The sequence below is a fragment of the Chelmon rostratus genome, chromosome 14 (genome assembly GCF_017976325.1).
Source record: "Chelmon rostratus isolate fCheRos1 chromosome 14, fCheRos1.pri, whole genome shotgun sequence".
Lineage (NCBI taxonomy): Eukaryota > Metazoa > Chordata > Actinopteri > Chaetodontiformes > Chaetodontidae > Chelmon > Chelmon rostratus.
Genome location: NC_055671.1, coordinates 19,947,098 through 19,971,072, shown reverse-complemented (window position 1 = coordinate 19,971,072; position 23,975 = coordinate 19,947,098). Strand labels below are relative to the sequence as shown.

At 41.2% G+C, this 23,975-nt stretch overlaps 2 protein-coding genes and 2 non-coding genes across 9 annotated transcripts; 2 read left to right on the top strand and 2 right to left on the bottom strand.

Annotated features, from left to right (window-relative positions):
• The first annotated feature begins 95 nt into the window (after window positions 1-95).
• trappc14 (trafficking protein particle complex subunit 14) lies at window positions 96-10,418 on the top strand. The gene is made up of 13 exons (XM_041952229.1): window positions 96-288; window positions 1,204-1,541; window positions 1,870-1,965; window positions 2,210-2,339; window positions 2,950-3,036; window positions 3,749-3,869; window positions 4,898-5,045; window positions 5,553-5,635; window positions 6,465-6,616; window positions 6,863-6,999; window positions 7,762-7,840; window positions 8,259-8,373; window positions 10,262-10,418. The coding sequence occupies exons 1-13, from the start codon at window positions 96-98 to the stop codon at window positions 10,416-10,418; spliced, it is 1,836 nt and encodes a 611-aa protein (XP_041808163.1).
• zgc:152891 (uncharacterized protein LOC767741 homolog) lies at window positions 10,022-22,450 on the bottom strand. 6 transcript variants are annotated; one of them, XR_006007388.1, is made up of 18 exons: window positions 22,365-22,450; window positions 19,356-19,536; window positions 18,519-18,774; window positions 17,781-17,862; window positions 17,093-17,182; window positions 16,846-16,961; window positions 16,531-16,703; window positions 16,294-16,437; window positions 15,826-16,029; window positions 15,046-15,132; window positions 14,787-14,956; window positions 14,102-14,217; window positions 13,873-13,973; window positions 12,984-13,154; window positions 12,202-12,332; window positions 10,807-10,869; window positions 10,569-10,629; window positions 10,022-10,414 (listed from the first exon to the last, which is right to left on the bottom strand). XR_006007388.1 is itself a non-coding variant. In XM_041952226.1 (15 exons), the coding sequence occupies exons 2-15, from the start codon at window positions 19,512-19,514 to the stop codon at window positions 12,153-12,155; spliced, it is 2,049 nt and encodes a 682-aa protein (XP_041808160.1). In that variant the 5' UTR covers window positions 19,515-19,536; window positions 22,365-22,450; the 3' UTR covers window positions 10,757-12,152. The 6 variants fall into 6 exon arrangements, 1 of the variants encoding a protein (XP_041808160.1); XR_006007386.1 differs by having other exon boundaries at window positions 10,807-12,332; XR_006007389.1 differs by having other exon boundaries at window positions 10,807-12,332; window positions 12,984-13,094.
• Window positions 22,451-23,126: 676 nt separating this feature from the next.
• On the top strand, window positions 23,127-23,199 carry trnav-uac. Its single transcript has one exon. It is a non-coding gene; the product is annotated as a tRNA-Val (tRNA).
• Window positions 23,200-23,411: 212 nt separating this feature from the next.
• Window positions 23,412-23,483, bottom strand: trnaa-cgc. Its single transcript has one exon. It is a non-coding gene; the product is annotated as a tRNA-Ala (tRNA).
• Between the last annotated feature and the right edge of the window lie 492 nt (window positions 23,484-23,975).

The following is a 23,975-nucleotide window of genomic DNA, read 5'->3' as shown; positions in this document are numbered from 1 at the left end:
AAAGTGAGAACAGGAAGTGTGTGTTTTATTGTTCTTGTCTCTGTGCGTTGACTCTGGTCCTGCTCCTGCTCGCTCAGCCTCCTCCGGTTGTCGCCATGGTGCAGATGATGGAGTCGCAGTGCGAGTATTTCATGTATTTTCCGGCCGTGCCCATCACGGATCTGTCGGACCCGGCCCGCTACCGCACTCTGCCCCGCCGCAGTCACCTCTACCTGGGCGAGACCGTCCGCTTCCTTCTGGTGCTGCGCTGCAGGGACGGCGGGGCGACGCCAACCGAGCACGGCCCCGGTAAGGAGGGGGAGAGCCAGGAGAATACGATCCTGACCGGCTTCTGTATATGCTAGTGTTTAATAATCCTTATAGCATTTAATATTCATGCAGGGACCCATCCCTTTAAACCAGTGTTGTTATTATGTTTTTTCTAAACACGCAGGTGAATTCAAGGCAAGACAGCGATGTTTAACACGGAGAGTAATTCACAGTAGCATCAAAATCAGTGCAGAATTTGTTTTTACTTGCGTACCTGACTTCATCTTTTTATTTACCAAACTCTGCTGAGGATTCATATAGATTTGTTGAACCAGAGTACTAGAAAATATGAAACCCAACAGGCTTCCTTGATATTATAGATATAATTCTACTAGGCTACGCTATGTGACCTGCAATACTGATTTGTATTTATTTTTAAAATCGACCTTATCCATAAAATACAAAACCAGAAATGAACACCAAATGATTAATATAAAGTTGTCAATAAGAATTAGATAAAATGTCACGCACTGAATGGCAGTTCAAACACTTTAAACATTAAATTTGTACAAAAATTTAAAAAGGTAAGTGTTAAAAAGGTGTCACCAGCAAAGATTTAGCAGCCAGATAGGACTGATCGGTCATGGGAGCCGGTGACAGAACAGCTGTTTTATTCCAGTATGGTTTCATGGTAATAAATGTCATGTTTTCAATCTGATATGTTTCCAAACAGGCACTCTCACTGTGAAATGATGGTCAAGTTTTAAAATTGCTGATCTCACTGAGAAACAACAGTCAGGGTCAAACCGCCATATTCTGCTGGACCAAACTAAAGTTGAACCCCAGACAATACTGGACCAAACCATCAGGGGTCAATGATTATTGAATGAATGTAGCCAGTGAAGATTCTCATAAGCATAAATGTATCTGTGTGTGTGCGCCATCATTGTCAAGCAGGGGCCAGTGATGGCACCGCAGCTGGCTTCGGGACGGAGTCGGCCAGTGGCCGGGCCTGGAGGGAGCTGGCCGGCTCTCTGTGCGCCGTGGCCAGTGTGAGTCCAGGTGAGAGTAGCCGCCACAGAGGCAACCACCACCAGCATCACCACGACTACAGTGGGGACGAGGCCAACGAGGACGGCGAGGAGGATTACATTGCTGCAGCGGAGGCAGCCATTGCAGCGCTTGGCAGCAGGGTGGACTCCCGGTGTCGAAGCTTCAGGGACTGCAAGCCGCTGCTCATACACAACTCATCTGGGACGGCGGCGAGGGAGTTCCGCAGGGCGCCGGTTCAGGTAGGGCTTCAGACTTCCATTGAGAAATGTTGAGGGAGCGTGGCTTGACAGCAGTGTCAGTCGATTGGTCCAGACTGAAGTATCTCAACTGTTGGAGTGATTGTTATGGAATTTAACACATACATTCATGGTTCCCGGACGATGAATCCTACTTACTTTGGTGTCCTCCTGACTTATCCTGTCGTGCCACCAGCAGGTCAAAGGTTCAACACATCCTGTGACCTTGCCATGCCTTAGTGCTGCGGCTGCATGAAAGCCCGGCTGCTGCTCAGTGAGAGTTATTGGTTCGTGATGATTTCTCATCCACGTGTCTGTTTCTACATGTCAGTCTCCTCTGGACGAGCCGGTGGTTTTGACGGATGAAGTGATCTTCCCCCTCACCGTCTCTCTGGACAAACTCCCCGTCAGCACCCTAAAAGTCAAGGTCAGGAGGAACATCTGTCTGTCTGTCTGGTTTTGGATGGGTGGTTTTAGGGCTTTTTCACACTTGGGACAATTGAAGAGGTTTTTCTTGTTTGTTTGGTGCATTATGTCAAGTCTAAAAGCTGTTTGCAAACTCACAACGATGGGTTATGGGTTTTGCTTCTAGCAAACTTCATGCTGATATATGATTTTCCAGAGTTCCAACAATGTTCTGGTTGATGATTTAATTGTTTGTGTGTGTTCAGGTGATGGTCACAGTGTGGAAAAGAGAGGCAGAGAAAGCGGAGGTGCAGGAACTCGGCTACCTGAGCGTCCTGCAGCACCGAGAACCAACACACACCTTCAGGCATGACCTGAACACCTTCAAGGCTCAGGGTATGACACAAATACACACACACACGTTTGTGCTTGTATACTTGTGAGCACCCTCATAACATAATCCATTTCCCAGCCCCTCATCCTTACCTTCACCAGGAAACCAAGAGCCTCAGATATCCCTCTAAAGGAGTTTTTGAATAGTTTCCTCACTCTTAAAGTCTAAAACCCATATCAGGGCAAGTTAGAGGTACTAGTACACACACAAAAGTTACTAAAAATATATCATGTTATTTTGTGGGTATTCAGCAAATGGGCAGATGACTAAAGATGTCATGGTGGTACTTGTAGTACCAGTTGTGGACACAGGGGGGCAGTGTACCCCCTTCATGAAGGCCTGGTTTGTTTGTCATTCAGTCATTCAAATCAAAAGACATCACATGAAACTGCTTTATTTCAAAACAAGGAAGTGTATCACTGAAAATGTATAAACACAGAAAAAGGGAGATAGAAAAAGTAGGATTAAAAAAATTAATGTAAAAAATTAAAACAATTGATCACTAATGAGTAGATGAATGGATTATGAAAATAATCATTAGTTTCAGTCCTAGAATATGGGACAAACTCTGTAAGTGTATTTTAACAAACCTTCAGTTGCTCCCATCCACAGTGAGCACCACTCTGACTGTCCTGCCGCCTCCCACCGTCCGCTGTAAGCAGATGACCGTCTCTGGGAGGCACCTCGCCGTCCTCAAAGGTAGGGGATCATCACTTGTTATGCTCTTATTCTGAGGCTCAGACCAGCATGTTTATGATGTGATGAACAGAGGAGGACAGAAGCAAACAATGAATTCATATGCAGTTGATCAGTAATTATACTTCCCTCTTATGCCGCCGAATCATTGCTTTCCTAACTCTGCAAAATAGAATGTAAAACACAACATAATCATGCACCAGAAGCTTGATAAAAACTTCAACTCACATTAATTACAATTTAAGTTTAAGCCATTTAAATGCAACAAACCTAGCAGGAATTAAAATTACAGTATGAAACAATACAACTGAATCAAAAGAGAACAAAAGGTAAGCGTTCAGAGAGCCTCGGAGTTGTGTAATGGCGTCCTTTGACCATTGTGAGGCGTTGTAGGATTGTTGCTTATGATGTTAACCATCATGTTTGAATATCACTGTGATGTCAATAAAGTTTAAGCGGCAGGTATGAATGGGCATGAAATGCTTCAATTATGTTACTGTAACACAAATCCAAAATTTCCTTCTGGTGGAAATGTCAACATACTGTTGAAATGATGGCAGAACTTTGCTCAAGGACTTTTTCTACCTCACAAATTGAAATTATGAAATTGGAAAATGTATTTTGCTCCAGAGGTTTGAACACATTTAAACACAAACCAGAATCTAAATACTGAGGGAATTCAACCAAATACAAATCTTCTTTGTCCTCCTGTTAGTGTTGAACGAGTCCTCTCAGGAGGAGGTGAGTATTCGGGATGTCCGGATTTTACCAAACCTCAATGCCTCCTACCTTCCCGTGATGCCAGACGGCTCCGTGCTGCTGGTGGACAATGTGTGGTACGTACCGAAACGTGTGTGCTCGTGTGAAGCTGAGGTCTGTCACGTTGCACTTGTCATGTTGTATCGTGTAATATTTGATGCATCACATTCACTTTGTTACACTGGACACAGTTCACTACATCAGGTCATCACTATGTTAGGTTGGTGTTTTGTTTTCATGCAATGACATGATGTACTTTATGTAGTAAAGTCATCTGACATGATGTCACGATAGCAGGATATCATGTTGCTGATTAATGATTATGATTATATTATGATCAAGTCTTGTGTTATGTTTAGCTACACAGTGAATCTGTCATGTTGTTATGGAGCATAACATGTTATCATAATATTATCATCAATGATGATACTTCAGGTTATGCTGCATTACTCTATGTATGTTATGTAACACTACATTCTGTTATGATATCTTCTGATATCTTCTATTTTGTTGCATTGTTACATTGTGTTATGTTCTTTTTCTGTAACAGAACATAAGATAACGCAATAAAATGTTCTATTACTTTCTGTTATGTTACATTTTATCACGTAACGTTTTGTTGCGTTGTGTTACCGTCCGCATCACCTTCTGTTGCGTTACATGTTATTAAATTATGTTGCGACGTTATGTTATGTTCTGTTTCTGTAAAAGAATGTAATGTAACAGTAAAATGCTCTCCATTTTATTATGCTGTGTTACATTATATTTTATGCTCCGTTACATTAGGTTGTTACTCTCTGTTACATTAAGTTCTGTTACACTGCGTTTTATTACGTCACATTTTGTTGCCCTCTGTTCGTTTCATCCTATTGTGTCAAATTATGTTGTGTTAAGTGTTAAGTATATTCTGTTACGTTAAGTGCACATTAGATGATTTTACATTCTGTTAATTTACATCCTGTTATATGACCTTAAATTACGTTCTGTTATGCTACATTCTCTTATATTACACAATTTTCTGTTACTGCTGTTAAATTCTGTTATGTTAATTAGTTTGAGTGTTTGAACTGACGGTGCTCGAACTGCTTCCTCTCCTGCCCTGCAGCCATCAGTCGGGTGAGGTTGGCATGGCATCTTTCTGCAGAGTGGACAGTCTGGCCGGCCACCTTCCCAGCATGCTCAGCGCTTTGGAGGAACACGACTTCCTTTTCCAGCTGCACCTCAACGACATGCCACAAGATGACTCCAACGAGGTTCGGACATGTTTGTGTGGTTGTCTTAAAGGTGCTTTAGGTAGTTACTAGAATGTGATCTTTTATTCTCATCAGTGATTTTCTGTGTGATTTTTCATTTGCATTTTGTTTAATTCTGACGTAATGACAGATTCTGTGTTTTATGTTGTTATTGGTAACTCATTGTTGGGTCTATCTTAGTCAGGACACTCTTGAAACAGAACCATCGACCTTGAGACAAACTTAAACCCAGAAGCTGTTCTTCTTTGTCCATGATCTTTGAGTCAGGTTCTGCACGTTGAGGATTCAAGTATGTAATGTTTGTAGACTGTTTTTGAGTTTACAGGGAGCACTAAAGCAACACTGACACTGAAACTTTGGTGGATATTTGGCTCCAGGTTCAAGTTTCATGACTCGACTGCAGAGCTTCAGGCTATTCTGTATTTCACCAGTATAGGCTCCCTCCAGTGGTCAAAATGTTTCATTACAGTATGCCAGTTTTCAGTATGTGTGTTTGTTTACTTTCAGGGACTGGAGGTTCCCCTGGTTGCTGTGCTGCAGTGGTCAACTCCCAAGATGCCTTTCACCAACTGTATCTACACACACTACAGGCAAGGACCAGACACATGGATAACCTGAGTAGTTCAACTTCATGCAAACATCATATCTTTAATTTGATCAAAACCACGAGAAGACTCATAACTGAAATGCTGTGCATGTAACCTGAGTCACGTAGGAGCTACTATTCTATATATTTTATTTAATCAATTAATCTAAAGATATAGTAATAATAAAAGTTCGAATGATCTGCTGTATAAAAATTATGCGAAACTGTCTTGAGCTGAGATCTATATAATATATAGCCTGATGTTTGGTCGCAGAATGAAAGAGGGAAGTAAATCTTATCTTACCACTTATACAACAAAAGTAGTATGCATTTGGGGTTTTTCTTCCCCTGAAAATGGGAAAAGCATGTCCACCCAGGTGTCATGTTTCCATCACAAACCTCAGAGGCTATAAAATGCCATGTGGAAGTGCCAAAAACTGCAGTTCCTCGAATTGTCACTTGAGGCTGGCTTCTAAAGCAAGTAAATCCCCATTGACCTCCATATTAAAATGCCCAGCTTTACAGTAGAAATAACCATGTTTACAACCCACAAACGGCCAGAGCGATTATATTGCAGCTTGTTTTGCGGCTGCCAGCTGCAGCTCTGTCATTCACTACTGGATCAATCTCAAAAATTGTTGCCTAAGTTAATTTAAGTTACCTTAAATTGTTGGCCACAGTGGGCACTAAAATATCCAGGAATTGCCCAGACTGAAATCTGACACTGCCAGACAGTAACACTTTGTCCTCTGATGAACAGTTTGGACATTTCCTTGATATTGCAGGGGTGTCCTGACTTGTCGAATCGACACTATTTCTGCTCCCCCTCACAGGTTGCCCAGCATCCGTCTGGACCGGCCGCGGTTTGTCATGACGGCCAGCTGTCCGAGCACTGTCAGGGTGAAGGAACACTTCAAGGTCAAATATGTCCTGCTCAACAACCTGCAGGACTTCCTGGCTGTTCGACTCGTCTGGACTCCAGAGGGTCAGTGTTTGTGTGTGTGTGTGTGTGTGTGTGTGTGTGTGTGTGTGTGTGTGTGTGTGTGTGTGTGTTTAGTGAGGACCAGTCAGTTTTAGACCTTGATTTTGTCCGGTTTGAACTTCTTCAAACAGCCGTTTGAGAATTAAAGTTAAAGCTGATGTTGAGGGAGGTTCATACAGATATCATTAATTGGTTCCTCAGACAAATATATATATATATATATGTGTGTGTGTGTGTGTGTGTGTTCAGGTCGTGGACAGGGCGAGGACACGGCGCTGGCTGCTGTGGTCTGTCACACTCCTCTCAGTAACCTCGGTCACTGTCGGAAAGGAAGCACTCTGTCCTTCAGCGTGGCCTTTCAGATCCTCAAACCAGGACTGTACGAGGTACAGGTCGACTCTGAAGCACAAACCGTCACTTTTTTTATGCTCTTCGGATTATACCACAAAGGCACATATAAACTGCGTAATCATTGTAATAAGATTGGAAGCCTGACCTGTCCAAGTCCTCTATAATAAACAGCTGTAACAGAAGACAATAAAGCTCAGTAACAACAGATACTACATAAGCAAATAAGGATCAATGAAGTATATAAAATACAGGTACAGAAAACTGAGCATGTAATATAAATAACAGAACTTAACAGAAAAAGAGTGTTGAGGTGTACCTTTATGAAAGTCAAGACACTTAAAAAATTCACATTTAACGAGACGTAAGGTGTAATGTGTATGATCCAACTTTCCAGTATTTTCAAAACATTGTGCTGTTAGAATAAGTTATTCTGTCCATCCTAAAGATATCATAAAGGGTGTCAATCAGTCTCCAGCAGTAGCTATTCCTGATTTTAAACAGTTTCTGGTAACAGAACAGGTATCATGTCCTGACGGCATGGTGCTTGAATACAGTTTAAAGGAGAATCCAGCTGCACTACTTTTTGTAAATCTTTATGAATCTTGTGCCAGAAAGTACTTGATAATGGGCCAGAGCAGAATATATGATAATGATTTCCCTCAGAGGACCCACACCATCTCCAGCAGCTGGAGCCGAACATGAAGTCCACTGCACTGCAGCTCTCTTGAATTCTCCCATTCGTTCAAAATTCAGGTTCTTTTCAGTTTCCTGCTTTGATTAACTCTCTCTCTCTGCAGCTGAGTCAGCATATGAAGTTGAAGCTGCAGTTCACAGCGTCGGTGTCCAACCCTCCGCCCGATGCTCGGCCGCTGTCACGTAAGAACAAAACGCCACTTTGCTTATGATTCCGTCTTTCCATTTTAAATGTGAAAGTAGGCAATAGAGTAGAAAGATAAACGGACGCGGCTGATGTTATCAGCTGCATGCACAAGATACCATTCATGATGCCTTCAGGATGAATCGTTGAATTCACTTTTCATCAAGCGCCACATTCGGGTCAACATTTTACTGTGTTCAGTAGTTTATGATCAATTACCTGCAAAACTAATGACATTCCCATCAGCCTCAGTTGTTTAATTAGCAAATGTTAGCATGCTAACACAGTAAAATCAGAATGTGAACATGGTAAACATTCTACCTGCTGAACATCAGCATGTTGGTGTTGTCATCATGAGCGTGTTAGCATGATAGTTTTCTTGTGCTGACCGTGTCGTGTTCTCCCGTCACCACTCAGGTAAAAACAGCCCGTCCAGCCCGGCGGTTCGAGACCTGCTGGACCGGCACCAGGCCAGTCTGGGTCGATCTCAGTCCTTCTCCCACCAGCAGCCGTCTCGATCCCACATCATGAGGTACCACACAGACAATCATTGACTTTAATCCGAGTTAAATTAAACACAGTTTATTTACTGTTTAATCCTAGTAGTTTTACTTTTGAAGTCATTTTGATGACATTCGTTTTTGTTGGTGAAGCATATGTTTTTTTGTTTGATATTACAGACAGAGGGGTCACTGAAGTCAGAAATGTTTATACTTTTAAGGTGGTTTTTGACCTGTAGGGAGCAAAAGAAGGTTTGATTTCAGGGATGAAGTTCAAAAACTATGCAACAAACTATGATAAAATTGGTTATTGTGCTTTCAATAATGGTGTCACGGTTCAGAGTGCTCAGGCTCAGGCGCAGATGAAGGACACAGTACAAGTTCACACCAGAATTTATTTACAATAAAGTGTATTTACAAAACCCATGAGTGCTATATGATATATACAGTGAAGTAAAACCAACTAACCAAGTTACGCTTAGCAAAATGTTTACTCAAAAATCCAAATTCAAGGCTCAATAGTGATGTTACTGGACAGGAGGTATAACTGTAGAACAGGAAACAAGACTAGCGAACAAATACTAAACACTGACGAGGATGCCAGAAGGTTAGGAGGACTAATAGCAGACAAGACTGATAAACTACGGAGCCAGAACTCAGTAACAAATTGAGCTGGGAACGAACTAAGACTAACAGGACCAACGAGAGATAGGGCTTTACTGATAAAGGCCGAGGGGGAAAGGCTTGGACGGTGCGGCTGGAGGCGAGGCAGATGGCAGCGAACATGATACAAATGAGGGTAGTTTACGATCCAGCGTCGCGTCATGGTCTGAAGCCGGTATTTATGGCAGGAGAACAATGGAGGAGAGGTAGACTACGCCCTGCCGCAGGTGAGCTGAGCTGGTAATCAGCAGATTCAGTGCACCTGTCCGCACCTCACACACCAGCCTGCACAAGCCCACCTGAGGAAAGCGCGTGAGCAATAGGAGGGGTAAGGGAAGAGGGATTGCCACTAGGAGAGGGCAGTGGTGGAGGGCTTGACAAATGGCAGTAGAACAAAAACTAGAAATGCTATAAAAACCTCTGATGTAAAGGTCATTTTTAGTCTCTGATACTTTCTAATGTTGTTTTGCATCTTTACTACAACAACAACTCATTTCAAAGTTGGGACAGGAGCGGAGCAAAGTGGTGAACCTTGCTCCATCCGCACTTGTGAGCGACTGAGCCTTTCCAGGAAGCCCCTTTCATACCCATTCATGATACTATCACCTGTTACCAATCAACCTGTTTACCTGTGGAATGTTCCAAAAGGTGTTTTTGGAACGTTCCACAACTTTCCCAGTCTTTTGTTGCTCCTGTTCACAACTTGTTTGAATCGTGTTGCTGCATCAAAATTCAGAATAAACATGTATTTACAAAAATCAGTGAAGTTGATGAGGTAAAGCTTTAAATTATTGTCTTTGTGCTGTTTTCAATAGAGTAAGATAAGATAAAACTTTATTCATGACAGGAAGAATAAAAAGGAGACGTAGAAAAACAACAAATAGACAATAAAAAGGGTACAAAATAAAAACTATATATTTATGTACATTATATACAAAAAGTATATTAAAATAATATTGCCTGAAGAAGGATGGCTCAGTTCCACAACTAAAAATTTTGAATTGCACATGAGTAAGATAAGGATAAAAACAATGAGTACATTTTCACATTCTGTTTTATTTACGTTTTACACAGCGTCCTGACTTGGGGTTGTAGTTTTAACAATATTGAGGTTTGGACTGTTGGTTGGACAAAACAAACACTGAGAATCTTTCACTTTGGGCTCTGGGTTATTCTGACAGCATTTCACACAATTTTTAGGATATTTATTACATACGTATGAACAGATATATGTGTGTGTGTGTGTGTGTGTGTCAGGACGGGCAGTGCCATGGAGCGGCGTGCCATCACTCCTCCTGTTGGCTCTCCGGTCGGTCGGCCGCTTTACCTGCCGCCGCAGGACAAAACGCTGCTGTCGCTGGACAAGATCGCCAAGAGGGAGTGTAAAGTCCTGGTGGTGGATCCTGTCAGCTAGGGAACAAGGAGGCAAGGAGGGAAGGAAGAAACATTGTGTTTTTTTTTATTTTTTGGGGGGGGAAATGAATGGGTGGAACAAAAACTGGAAAGTAAGAAGCCAAGAGCTGGGGATGCGTAACTGAGCTGTTTTAACACAGTGTGAACTCACACAAAGAGATAAAGCTGAAACACTGGAGAGAATCTGCTCAGTGGATAAAGGAAACTGCCATCTGGTAAAAAAAAGAGACTGTGATGAACACGCACTGTACAGAGTGTACAGTCCGCGCTTTAAATGAAATATTAATGTGATGTATTATGTAAAGAGATGCTCGAGGTGTTAGAGGAAGAACGTCGGTTTTCAAGTGAGGAACGAAATAATCAGGGGAAGAAGAAGTTGCTGAATTCACCTTTTATTTCAGTGTTATCATCAGTCTGTTCACAATCAGTATCGACAGGTTCCGTCGACATGTCTGATGTCATGTAATGTCAAATAACACCTGATCACAGCTTTCTGTTGCCTTCATTTCACAATCTCATGTGTTTACATCGAATGTGCTTTCTGAATACTTCAGAAAACCAACTTTAGTATTTTTAGTCATATTAACAGTGCAGCCGTCTGTTCACCACTCTGCTCAAGACTGAAATATCTCAACAGCTATCGGACAGATTGTGATGAAATGTGGTTCAGACATTCACATCAAAGCTATCATGACTTTTGAAAGTGGCATCATATTTATTGATAATAGTTCTCCACTTTGAGTAATAATTGTGTAAAGTAAAAGTGTAATGATGTTTGGCCTGATGAACCATACTGCAGCAACTAGCTTGTAGCTGCTTGAGCTAACAGAGGCTAGTCCGTTAGCGTCACAGATGAGGACGGATGAGTCTGGATTCAGAAGCCTAATTGGAATTCATGGTAATTAATTTACCATTTTTGTCATTTCACTGTAGTTTTCAGTACCGCTGCTGTATTATTAGTGTTTTCATTTCGACAGGCGTGCCTTCAGAATAAAAAAAAACACACGATGAAGAAATATACTGCATGTAGGAAATAAACGTATTTAAATCAGTAATAATATATGTAATGCAGTTTGAAGTCCTGCTCTGTACGTTTGATATTCTGCAGCTGTTGACCGTTTCACAAATGATTAATCCTCACCAACTGCAGATAAATGTGTGATTACTGCAGCGCTCAAATGTTGCTTATGTGTTTATTTTCATCAGTAAAACACGAATGATGGGAAATTATCTCATGAAAGTCACAGTTTTCCTGTCGGAAAATTTGTTTGTGCATATAAAGCTTTTTAACTACAAATCATTTTATTTCCAAAAAACGAGCTGCAGGGTTTCACACTTTGTGTTTTCCTTCTCATGTTTCAGTTTATTTCCATTATAATCAATTTACAGACACCTGAAACTCAAAATCTGCAGTTATTTCTTTTTATGTTAGCTTGAGTAAGAGCCCGTAACAATACAGCAGACGTGACTCATGGAACTCAGCCCTCTACAAGCTGATTTTTGTAGAAATAACCAATCAGATGAGATTGTCTCAGAGGTTTTATATCAGTAATCTACTTGGCAAATAAGTAAAATGAATTAATTTTTGCAAAAGTTAAAAACTGGCCAGAACGTTTAAGGTTTAAACAACAAAATGATGCAGATTCATCAGGTATATGTTAAAATCACTGATAGTTACACAGTTTAATTTTTTTTTTCAATAACCACTGCTGTTGGATAATGTTTAAGACGTGATTTAAATGGCCACACTGTTCTCGATGCCTCCTGGACAGAGGTAAGGATACGGCAGCTCCAATTGGCTGTTGCGCTCCATGATATAATCAGAAATGGCCTTGAGTTCAGCCTGCACCTCCTCCACCAGCCTGCGGTGGGTGCTATCTCTGAAGACGGCCTCCTTGTACTGACACAGAGGAACCTGCAGGGGAGACACGCTGAGGTTTACTTGCAAATAAAATCGATTTATATTTGCAGCTCAGAAATAACTGAATATATATAAGACTGAAGCAAATCAGTATCCATCAGTGTCATTAGTGTGATTAGTAATCAAATAACTTTTCCGATTTGTTTTAAAAAAAACAATTGACCAGTGTCGTACATGATAAATAATATGATCATGTATAACATGTATAAAGTTTAGCATGCTAGCATGCTATGTAAGCATTGTCATGTTTCCATATTTGCTGATACCTGTGCATTTTAGTGAAAACATACTTAAAATTATATAAACATTTTTAAATGATTAGAATAAAAGTGATACAGGTTGTCTAATTTGTTCAGACATGAGAACTGTTAATGATATTTAATCACAATATGTAAAAAATAAGGCAAACTGTCATGTTTAGTCATGATAAATGTTGTGTGTATCAGTTAATGAGTGTAAATGTACGAAGAAAGATTTGAACTGCGGATGCTACACAGTACATTTTGCATGTTTGGAATTATGAATCCCATGAAAAGGACAAACATCAAATGTGAAATGTTTCATGAGGCCTGTTGTCATCGTAATGTCATCAGGTGTGTTTGATGTTTCTGTCTCCAGCTGAGGTGTGGGTGGGTGGTGCCTCACAAAGTTGGCGGTGGGCTGCGACAGCAGAGACAGCACCATGAGGACGCGGCAGGTGGAGTTCACATCCGGCAGGAAGGATATGATGTCGTCCTCCGTCACTGCACCTTTGACCTGCGGAGGAGGACGCAACATGGAGGCTGGACAGTTTGGCATCCAGAGGCTGAAATCCAACTGGAGGACACAACGAGGGACAAATGAGACTCAAACTGGCATTGGTGATGCATATGAAAAGCTAAGCTAACTGTAGCATTGGGCTAGGCTAAATTTGTAAACTATATGCCAATTCACAAACCTGGTGGCCCCATCTGACTGCTGACATCTCGCCACGTATTACTTTTGCTGGTGATGTTTTTAATGTTGCGTGAGAGAACATGAGTTTTTCTCCCATCACCCTCTGTGCACATAACCAAGGTGCATTGTGGGTTTTGACAAGAAAGAAGGCGTGGAAGAAAAAAGTTGATATCTCTGCTGCATCGATTTTGACCCTTTTCTTTAAACTGTCCGACATAAGTCTGATGAATCACTGGAGATCTCAAATATCAGAAAAATATGGCTCTTTTGAAAATCAAAAGGGTTCACAGCTTTATTAGACAGATTATCCTGAGTACATTACTGCAAAGTCTTTATATTTAGGTCAACATATCTTGGATAAGTTGAAACGAAAAGTGTCCAGTCAAAGTAGAAAAGAGCCATTTGAGATTGTCTGACTGTTTTAAATATGAAATGATGCCGTTTGCAAAATGCAGAAAGACTGAATCACAGAATTTGATGATAAAAACAGAATTAACTGTGAAGTGCAGAATGACGTGAAGCATTACAAGCATCACAGCACCTAATGCCATCAGGACAAAATCAAGATGGGGGTCACGACGTCATGTAGGTCACCCACCTGGGAGAAATTCACAGCTGCGTGTAGAGCTGAACAGGAGAAGATGATCATGGTGACAAACTTGGACACTTCTGCTTTAGTCTGGAAAGACTGAGGGAAACCTGAAGGACAGGAGGGGGCACACGCTCAAACAGGTACAGCAATGACAACGACACCATGAGGGGTGAGACTACAGACCGACCTCGTCTGTATCTCTAACAAACACACACACACACACACACACACACACCTGAGTCGTGTGTGAATCCGTGTGTGTTGATGTCGGTGATCCAGTGTTGAAGCTCAGAGTCCTGCTGCACATCATGGTCGCCACTGTAATACACATCCACCCAGCTGACCACAAACCTGCCACACACACACCCACACACATGCACCCACGCACACACACACACACAGTTTATCTCTCACATAGTGTCACATTTCAGCAGCCAAATCCAAGAAGAATGGAGTCTGTTTCATTCTTCCTGAGAAACGGCGCCATTAGGTTGACCAGGAAGAGAAACATTTCACTTTGATATTACAGCTGTTTATGTTTTCTGCTTTCAGTGGCTCCCATCCTTTTCTCCTTGTGCTAAAACTGACCCTGTTAGGAAGCTTTAATCCAGTCTGTTTGTGGAGCTCCCCAAGTATGAATCACATGAGTATTTGAATGGAGTTTCTAGCATGAAAAATGTGCGCTTTAGTCTGAGCCTTCCCCAAAACCATACATGTGATCGCTGCCATGGCGATTAAGCTGCTGGGAAAAAATAAACAACTCAAAATAAGATCAGAAATTCTTTCTTATGTCATAAAAGCTAACAAATAACAACAATAATAATTAATAATGACAAAATGTGTTCATTTCAGATGTAGAAGCACAGTATTTCTGTGTCTCTCATCTGGTCTGATCACCTGGTTGAGGTGTGTTTGTTTACCTGTGCAGTACATCCCAGAGTCTCAGTGCATCCTGGGCGTAGTAGCTTTGTGGCAGTTTGTCCACACCACGGTCCATCAGGTCATCAGGCACACACAGGGATCGATAATTAATCCTCTCAGACGCCCGGGAGACAAGAATAGGTATGGTCTGGAGACCAGAGCCGGTCGCCTGGAGGGACGAGCCCAACAAAAGAACAGATATCTGCACTGTACCAGTTTCCACATCTCCCTCTTTAATACTTCAAGGTGGTGATGTACCTTATCAAAGACGCCGTCAGCAGCCAGCAGCGAAGCTCTGGCCTGCAAATTGATCTGTAGTGAAGACCGGACGTGTGGCATCAGCAGCTGTGAAAAAAACAACCAATCAAGGAAGAGAAGAACACCAGCATGCTGCAGGTGAGAGTAATGTTAATGTGGGAACATTTGGATACTTAACAACAGCTGAGAAACTTTGGGCGGTGACTTGTTGGCAAACATCTGATTACTTCCACATCCAGCAGTTACAGAGCAACATGATCATTCATTTGGATTCATCTGATGAATAAGTTCAATATTCATTCTCTATTAGCTCTGTTTGTGATCTCTAACAACTCCTGAGGCAAATATCTGGCTCTTTTGCTGCTAAATGCTCCACTATGTTCATCAGCTCGTTTCTAACTGTGTCAGTCTGCTGTTTACTGCTGAGCAGTTAGTGTTCAGTGGGTTTTCACGGCTTTTTCTCTGAAAATAGAGTGGTGAGAGTGAACCGGGACAGTAAACTTACTATAAAGCTATAAACCACTGAGTGCCTGAGTGGTTTACGTGTCAACAGACTAACAGCGAGAAGCAGTTTATCGCAGTCGATGATTGGACGTTGGCTGTCAGCTAGTAGTGAATGAACCAGATACAGTGAAAGCTGATACAAGTGCGACTCCAGTGATCAGCCTGAACTGAACTTGGTGTATAGTTTTGTTTGTGTGTCAGTTAAACTGAAATAAAGCTGTTTTGAACAGTCTGATTTTCAGCATTACAAAGTAAAGGTGATGGGAGTTTGTGTACCTGGTGCAGCGGGTGCAGCTCTGGGAGCTGTCGCAGCGTGGCCACGCAGCACAGCTCCCCCAGCATGTGAGTCCTCAGGTAGTGGGAGGCCAACTGGTGACACTGGAAGTCTGCGTTGTGAACCCAAATCTTTGCCAGCAGCCAATCACAGCTGTCGTCAGAGGGCAGGAAGACCGGGTTCTGAGGACCGGGTGTCTGCTGCAACTAAAGAAGGAGAAAATCACTGACGGATGGACTGATTGATTGACAGTGGTGGGAAACTTTACACTTCTACTCCACTACATTTCAGAAGGAGATGCTGTACTATGTGTGATGATATCATGTTTTATATGTTTTATACATAAAATATATTAAATTACCCAACAGTGAGTATTTTAGTGAGTATTTTTAAAGTGGTACTGCTACCTTTACTTAAGAAGAAGGCATAAATACTTCTGAATCGCCTGTTTCCAAACATCTGGAGCTCACCTGGATGGCGATGGGGAGCAGCTGTCCCTGCTGGTTCAGGTGAAGGAGGCACAGCGGAGCAGACAGGTACGTCTGCTTCCCATTGATCACATTGGCTGGGACGCCTTCCAAAACCTCATAGTCCAACAGGTAAACGGTCCCTTTCTGTCACACATGGAACATCAAGACAGAGCAGCTGTATTAAAGTGCTCAGCTGGCACCCAAAAACAGCTGGAAGTCAGAGCAAGGCATGCTCACCTCTAGCTCCCGCTCAAGGGAGGAGCCTTCAGGCAGGAAGGGGCGGAGCATGTCACAGGTGACAGACAGATTTGGAGGGAGGAGGCGGGTCCGACGTAGCAGCAGAGGGTTGCAGCCATTCAGACACTGGTAGCCAAAATACCAGTCCTCCTTCCAGTGAGCCTTAACAAACCCTGGGAAAGATGACACATTATACTGTGAGTGCTATCCACGTTTCATTGGATACAACCTGAGTCTCAACAGGTTTTTGTTGTTCAGCGTCAGCCTTGATACTGTAAAAAGTTTTGTTTGAATGTATGTTGTTTTTTGTCTTACTGGCAATATTGTTCTTGTGTCCACTGTGGGCAAAAACAGTCTCCAGCTCTGCGAAACTCCTCCAGGCCTCCACTCGGGTGGCAAAGCCTTTCAGGTAGTGCAGGTTAGGGGCTGGACTGAGGAGAAACAAACACAGCACAGGTTCATCTCCTCAGCTCTCCTTCAGGAGTCTGTCCTGAGTCTCTCTGCCTCTGTCCCACCCTGACCTGACTCGAATCAGAATATTACATTAAGTGTGTGAGTTCACCTCTTGTTTGTGTAGCTGAGGTTTGGCCCGAGTTCAGAGAGACTGTTCAGGTCAACGCACTGTGGAGCGCCATCGATGAACTTACGCCATCTGCAACGACGACATAATAAGACTAAGGACATTCATTGATTCATTTCTTCAGATCCCCATTCGCTAATAACAAGGTGCAGCTATCACAAACCCTAACCCAACTCAACACTAATGCAAAAGTAAAACTAAATTTGTAGTCATGTCTTGTTTAAAATGTTTTGTTACAGACGTGGCAAAGTAATTGTGTTTTCCAACAACATTTTTGTGGTGAACCTCGCGCCATCCTCGCTTGTGAACGACTGAGCCTTTCCAGGAAGCCCCTTTCATACCCAATCATGATACTATCACCGGTTACCAATTAACCTGTTTACCTGTGGAATATGTTTTTGGATCATTCCACAACTTTCCCAGTCTTTTGTTGCTCCTGTCCCAACTTGTTTGAAACGTGTTGTTGCTTCCAAGCAGATATTTACAAAAAACAATGAAGCTGATGAGATGAAACATTACGTACATTGTCTTTGTGCTGTTTTCAGTTGAGTAGTTATCACATTTTGTTTTTTGTATTTAACACAGCATACTAACTGTTTTGCATACCAATTTTTTTCGAAAGAATAACAGCCTTGTTCTGGTGAGCATATGCATCTCTCTGCTGTTTTACCTGATGAGCTTCTGTTGATGCTGCAGCTGTCTGAGTCGCTGCTGCCTCCGTTTCTCTTCTGTCTCGTCCTTCAGCAAACACACTGGGGAGGAATAATGGAAATAATTAGAGGTAATGATCCTAAAAATAATTTCTCCTCCCCAGTCACTGAGTCTATAAAATGTTTAGAACACTGCAAAAAGCAAAATCTCCGGCAAATGAAATATCTCAAATCAAGGAAATATGCTTGGTTTTTGTCTGACAGGACCAGACAGCTTTTATGTTAGAGAATTATACTTGTTTCAAGCTTTTTCATCCTTCTTTATCTTATTAAGATATTATAACTTCTTACTGGGATTGTATTTCTGGTTCTAAGAAGCTTAATGCTTGATTAGAATTTCCAGCATTACAAGCTGCTGACTGGTACAAAGCTGAATTACTGAAGTCAGAATTTCTTTGTATCCAGACAAATGTACTTGTTTTTAGTCTGGTTGCACTACTTTTAAGATAACTCCAGGGTTTTTAGGTTAAATATTTTTTAATCTTTTAGAAAAATCTTGGTTTGTGAAGATTTCCTGTTCTGCTGACAGATAATTTTCCTTATTTGAAGTAAAATTTACCTGATTTTATTGCTTTTGTTTGTGTTTTTGAGAGCTGAGTTTTTGCAGGCATCGGGAGGTCTGTGTTTTCATTTAAAGAAATTTAAGAACGCTCCTCAGCAGGATCGTGCACCTTCTTGAACTTACAAACTTTTCTTACACTTTCCACTCCAGAGCTCTACGTTTCCGTCTGCTGTTCGCAGCCACCTGTCACACAGGAACACCTGGACTGCTGCATCCTCAGGTCCAGTCCCACCTCGCCCTCCCTCCACAGCCTGTCTGTCTGCCAGCCTGCGGACCTCCACATGGCTGCAGTGCCAGTCCAGATTGGGAAATCCAGTCCGAGCCTCCAGATGAAGCCGAATCAGAACCAGACAACCCAGAGGCCCATTGGCCCGGACCAGAACTGGACATATCTGTTAGAACAGAGAAATGGGTCATCAAAGACTGTTTGTAAACACACTGCAACACACACTGACTGAGTTATGGTGCAGCAAGGTGGGCTACCTGCATTCCTAGTATCATCCTGTAACATATAAGGTGCTGCTACTCTCATCTCCCACACAGATGTCACTATATACTATACAATAAATCTCACTATAAAGTCAGTTTATTAGCAGTTTTGGAGATTGCGAAGATGTCACATGATCTTCCTCAGCAGACGGACTTGATTGGTGTTCACGTATCCATTTTCTTCATCACTTTAAGGACTTCTTGTCCATGTTGGCTTATAAATCGAGACTTAAATTTCAATCTCGCAGTAGTTCAAAAAAATTTCATGACTCATCATCAACTTAGACTCAGACTGCCCACCTCAGCTTGTAATGCTGTTTGCACTGGAAACAATGAAGGTGACAGCAGCAAGAACGTGTGACCCGCTCACATCAAGGTAGTTTGGATCGATGGCAAAATGTGATCCTAAATTGAATTCATCTGAATGGAGAGAATGTCACAGAAATAGACCTAGAAATTAAGATGACAACATGGTCAAACTCACTGATCCAGGCAGCAGATGATGGTCACCTTCGTTCACGCTGATGGGCAGAGTCTCCCCTTGTGAGCCAATCAGATTGAGCCAAAGGCGATTGAAGGTTCCACAGGTGGGGCCAGGTGAGGTGTGGACTATCACCTCATACTCCTGAGAGGAAGCTGTCATGTCGGACAGGATGGTGACACAGCTGGTGAGGACAGGGAGAGGGTTCATGTACAGGGCCGGTCAGCCACAAGACATGTAGCTATTCTCACTGATACTGGACACAAGGGGTGAACGCAGTTTGACTTTTCATTCAACATCAAGTCAAGGTCAGATTTCACCTGTGCAACACGGGAGATCGGACCGTCTACTTAGTTAATCATATTCCCTCCAGTAATTGTTTCACTACAACTTGCTTTGTAGATGGTGTTCAGTACATCCACAAACAAATATTTAATGCTTTACGCTGATCTGACTATGCTGTCAATGAATGAATCAGTAGCTTTTAGCAGTGGAGCTCCTGACTAGTGACTGTTGCCAGCTCAGACATGATTGATTCCTCTTTAAAAGCGTATTAAGAGACCACAGAGCCGCAGAAACAATCACTATGTGAAAACTCTGCTGCAAAAAACAACGGATTAAACCACCTTCCCGCCTGCAGCAGGAGCAGAAATTGTCCTGGCAATCAATGGGGTCACATGTCATTGTATAAATATTGCATTATTGTTATTACTATTTATAATTAACATCATTTTTACTTTGAACTCAGTTTTAACTGCCAAGCTTTGGCCTTGTAATATGTACTACCTGCTCCCCTTTAGGTACATTACAGAATTTAATACAATTTAACATTTCTGCCATAAATTCTACATTTAGATTATAGGCTACTGTTTGTCAGAGGTGTTAATAAAACTCCTGTATGTTTATTGTTGAGGTTTTGATTAGTGGTGTTGTTGTACCAGACTGCATCATATTAGAGGAGATTGCACAAGCGGTTGCATATGTAGGTGCGGTTAAAGTTCGCTTTTTGTCAAAGCTGGACTTAGACAAACAATTTCCATGTCAGTGGTTCTGTTCCTCGTTCTAGCTGATTTTCTATCAAAACCAAATTTTGTGGTATCGCCCACCTGTAGTGATGGGAAAACACACTGCTGCCAGAAAACACATTTTGTTTTGTGCTGTAAAGCTGAATGTGTATTTTAATGTTTGGTAAATCTCCTTCTGCAGGACTGATAAGAGCTCATTTGTTTATCTCACTGATATTTGACTTGGAAATGAGCAACAGCGACCATCAGCCTGGGTGTCGTGTCATGTGACACGCCTGTACACCTGCAGTAAACACTTACAGAGAAACACTCTGAAAAACATTGCACTCTTTCATCTTAAAGGTCACTTCCTTCTTTCACTGAACGCTTCCTGTTCTTAGTTTAACTTGAACAGACAGACAGTAAATAATCTATTAAAATATAACGAGAAGCTTTTTGTTTGTTTGAGTCATGATGGTAAAAATCAACTTAACAGCACACAGTAAGTTAACGTCTCCAGGCTGTTTTGGGGGATTTTGAACTTCTAAGAGATCCTGGGTTTTTTGTAAGCAGATGCTGAGGTCACACTTTATCATTTTGTACGGAGAATTGGAAGAAAACAGGAATTTCTTTGAGAGATTAGCTCACTTTTAATCAAATTAATATTCAGTCATTATTTATTTATTATTTAAAACTTTATTTCGCATATTTGTTGAGTTGTTTGTTTGCCTGTAGACACATTTCATCATCAAATTGCTTGATCGGCTCACCTGCTGTGCCCTGACTAAACAACACTCCAGGCTGAAAACTGTCACTATTTTCTGTGTAATTAAAATTCTTCCTAGGAAATTTTTTGTCTATTACAGACCCATAAAATAAAGCTTTGCTAAAGCGCATCTACCTTCAGTCTTGCACAAATTGTTTTTTTTCACATCAAATTTGCAATGAGTTCATAAATAAAATGCAAACAGCGTAATGATCTGAACAACACATCTTCATACATGACAAAAAAACTTGTTTTCCCCAACTGTGAATCAGAATTAACCTTTTTGAAAACAGTGCAAAAGTCTGTTTTTAACAGGTTTTTGTTCAGGAGCTGACAGGACCTTTGCTCTTCTCACTGATCGATGGAGGACTTTTTAAGGGTTCTGATCACTGATAAAATAAGAAATAAACGCATTTATTTAACTTCTCCAGGACTGCTTTATCTGAATTGTTTTAAAGACTTTGAAAAAATAAAACATATAGATTTAACTGTATATGTGACAATTTAAGACCTCAAATTCAGGTACAATCATTTGGGTGAATTTTAAGATGAAGTGATGCTTGTTCATCTGCCAGGTCACGCGGCTGTGACCTTTTATCATTCATTGTAATGTTTGTGTTAGTTGTCATCCAGACTTGGATGAAAATTAAATGAATCTGGAGCAGCTATCACTGTGGAAAATGCAGACATTTTCTCTCTGTGCTGTCTTTGGGATTTGGGTGGTTTCAATGTGCAAAGCAGGAGTTTGCATTAAACAATCAAACCTAAAAAACTCAAAATGAGTTTGTAAAGGCCCATTCTACTACTGCCTTCGTCAATATTCTCGCACAGAACTGTTTTTAGGTCATGAAATAAATGAATAAAGGGATTTCTCCAACAAAATTATTATATTGTGGCATCAGATGAAGATAAGACCAACTGACTCAAAACATAAAGTTAAATAATTTGAATGTAATTTTATTTTATTTTCTTACTTAATTTTATTATTTGATTACATTTATAAATGATACAGATGGAAATGTTTTTAAAAATTTGGGGTGATATGAAATATTTCTACAACTGATGTAAGTAAATGGTGAAAGTAATATAAAGGCAGGTAAGAAGATAAATGAAAGTATAAATTGTGCCAGATAGAGGGTGGCTTACACAGGTTATAGCTCAGGATCAGGATTATGTAGATCAATAAACAAAACAGACAACAGTGACAAATAGACAGACAGTCAGACAGACAGGTAAGCGTACCTGCAGAGCGACACCTCCTCTCTGGGCTGTTGATGTGTTGAATGACAGCTGCAGATACACTACACATCTCTGTTTTTCATGGCCCCACCCACTGCAACACCTCCACTTCCTGTTGGTTGAACCTAAACATCTGACCCTGCTTCTATTTCCAGCCAGTGATACTCTTCCTGCAATACAATGCATTTCAAAGTAAAATATTATGTAAATTACTACTATTAGTACTATTATCTTGCATTTTACATTTAAAACATGATGAGTTCATATTATGTATAAAACAAAGGGAACAATGATGGCTGGAATGCTACTGTACAAGGAAAGCTAACATAATGAGGCAAACAGAGAGCAGCTAGGAGTATAAGTACCAGGAGGACTGATTGGATAATAGAGAACAGGTGATGAGCAAAACTGGCGGGAAACTGAACAATGGCAGGAAGTAAATCGAAGTGGAATGCATGAAGGTAAGTACTTACAAAATAAAACAGGAAAAGGAGTTAACTAGTGTGCATGATGGTTGCCACAGCTTCAGCATCACTTTTAGAATCCCTGATGACATTCTTCAACAATCTCTGTTTTTGACCTCTTTTACCTGTGTAAGTACATTTTACAGCTTTTACTGCATTTTAGTTCGTGCAGTCTTCATTTAGTGCGACAAATTTTACGCCACCACATTAAAGTGCATGTACGACATAACAAATATATCATATATCATAATCATATATGAGAGACTATTATATATTTGCATTTCTGTCAAAAGTGGCGGCAGGTTCCATAGTGTAGCGGTTATCACGTCTGCTTTACACGCAGAAGGTCCTGGGTTCGAGCCCCAGTGGAACCAAAGCTTTTTGTCGCAGTCTGGTAGTGTCTTCTTTTCATTCACAGAAAAAGGAGAAACTATCATGCACCCTCGGAGGAATAAGGTTTAGGTACCGAGTCTACGCCGTGAGGGCAGCGCCGATGAAAAAGCTTTTTCATTCTTTTTCTTGTGTTGTGTGGTGAGAAATATGGAAATATCACTCGAAACAAGCATTTAAGATCATCTATGAAAATTGGAGATGCCGGGGATTGAACCCGGGGCCTCATACATGCGAAGCATGCGCTCTACCACTGAGCTACATCCCCACACAGTGCAACGTGACGCCCAGGAATCCAGATTTATACGGGATTATCGTGACATGACATTAAATAGGGTTACGGGGTTTATGATTTTTACTCTTGAAAAAATGCAATCAGTTCCTAAAGAATCCAAGAGAATCAAACCCTAACAACAGGTGACTTGTTAGGACTTGTTACGATTTGATTAGTAATTGTTACGACTTGTTTGACAGTCTGTTCGATGGAGAGCGCATCCACCTGTACCTGCATTGATGTGAAATTTGACAAAGAGTGAAAACTCCTATATGTGTGGTTACCATGTTAATACTATTTTTTTTAAATTGAAAGAAAAGACCAGTGAGCTCTGAGGTCATCCACTCAGTTGTAGAAAGGTTCATTCAATCATTTTATGTAAGTTGTCCTTAATACAACTCTAACAACAAAGTACAAAAATTGACATGCTGTTGGAAACCCTGTATATTGCTTGATTTTACATTGTCATTGATATACTTTAATTTC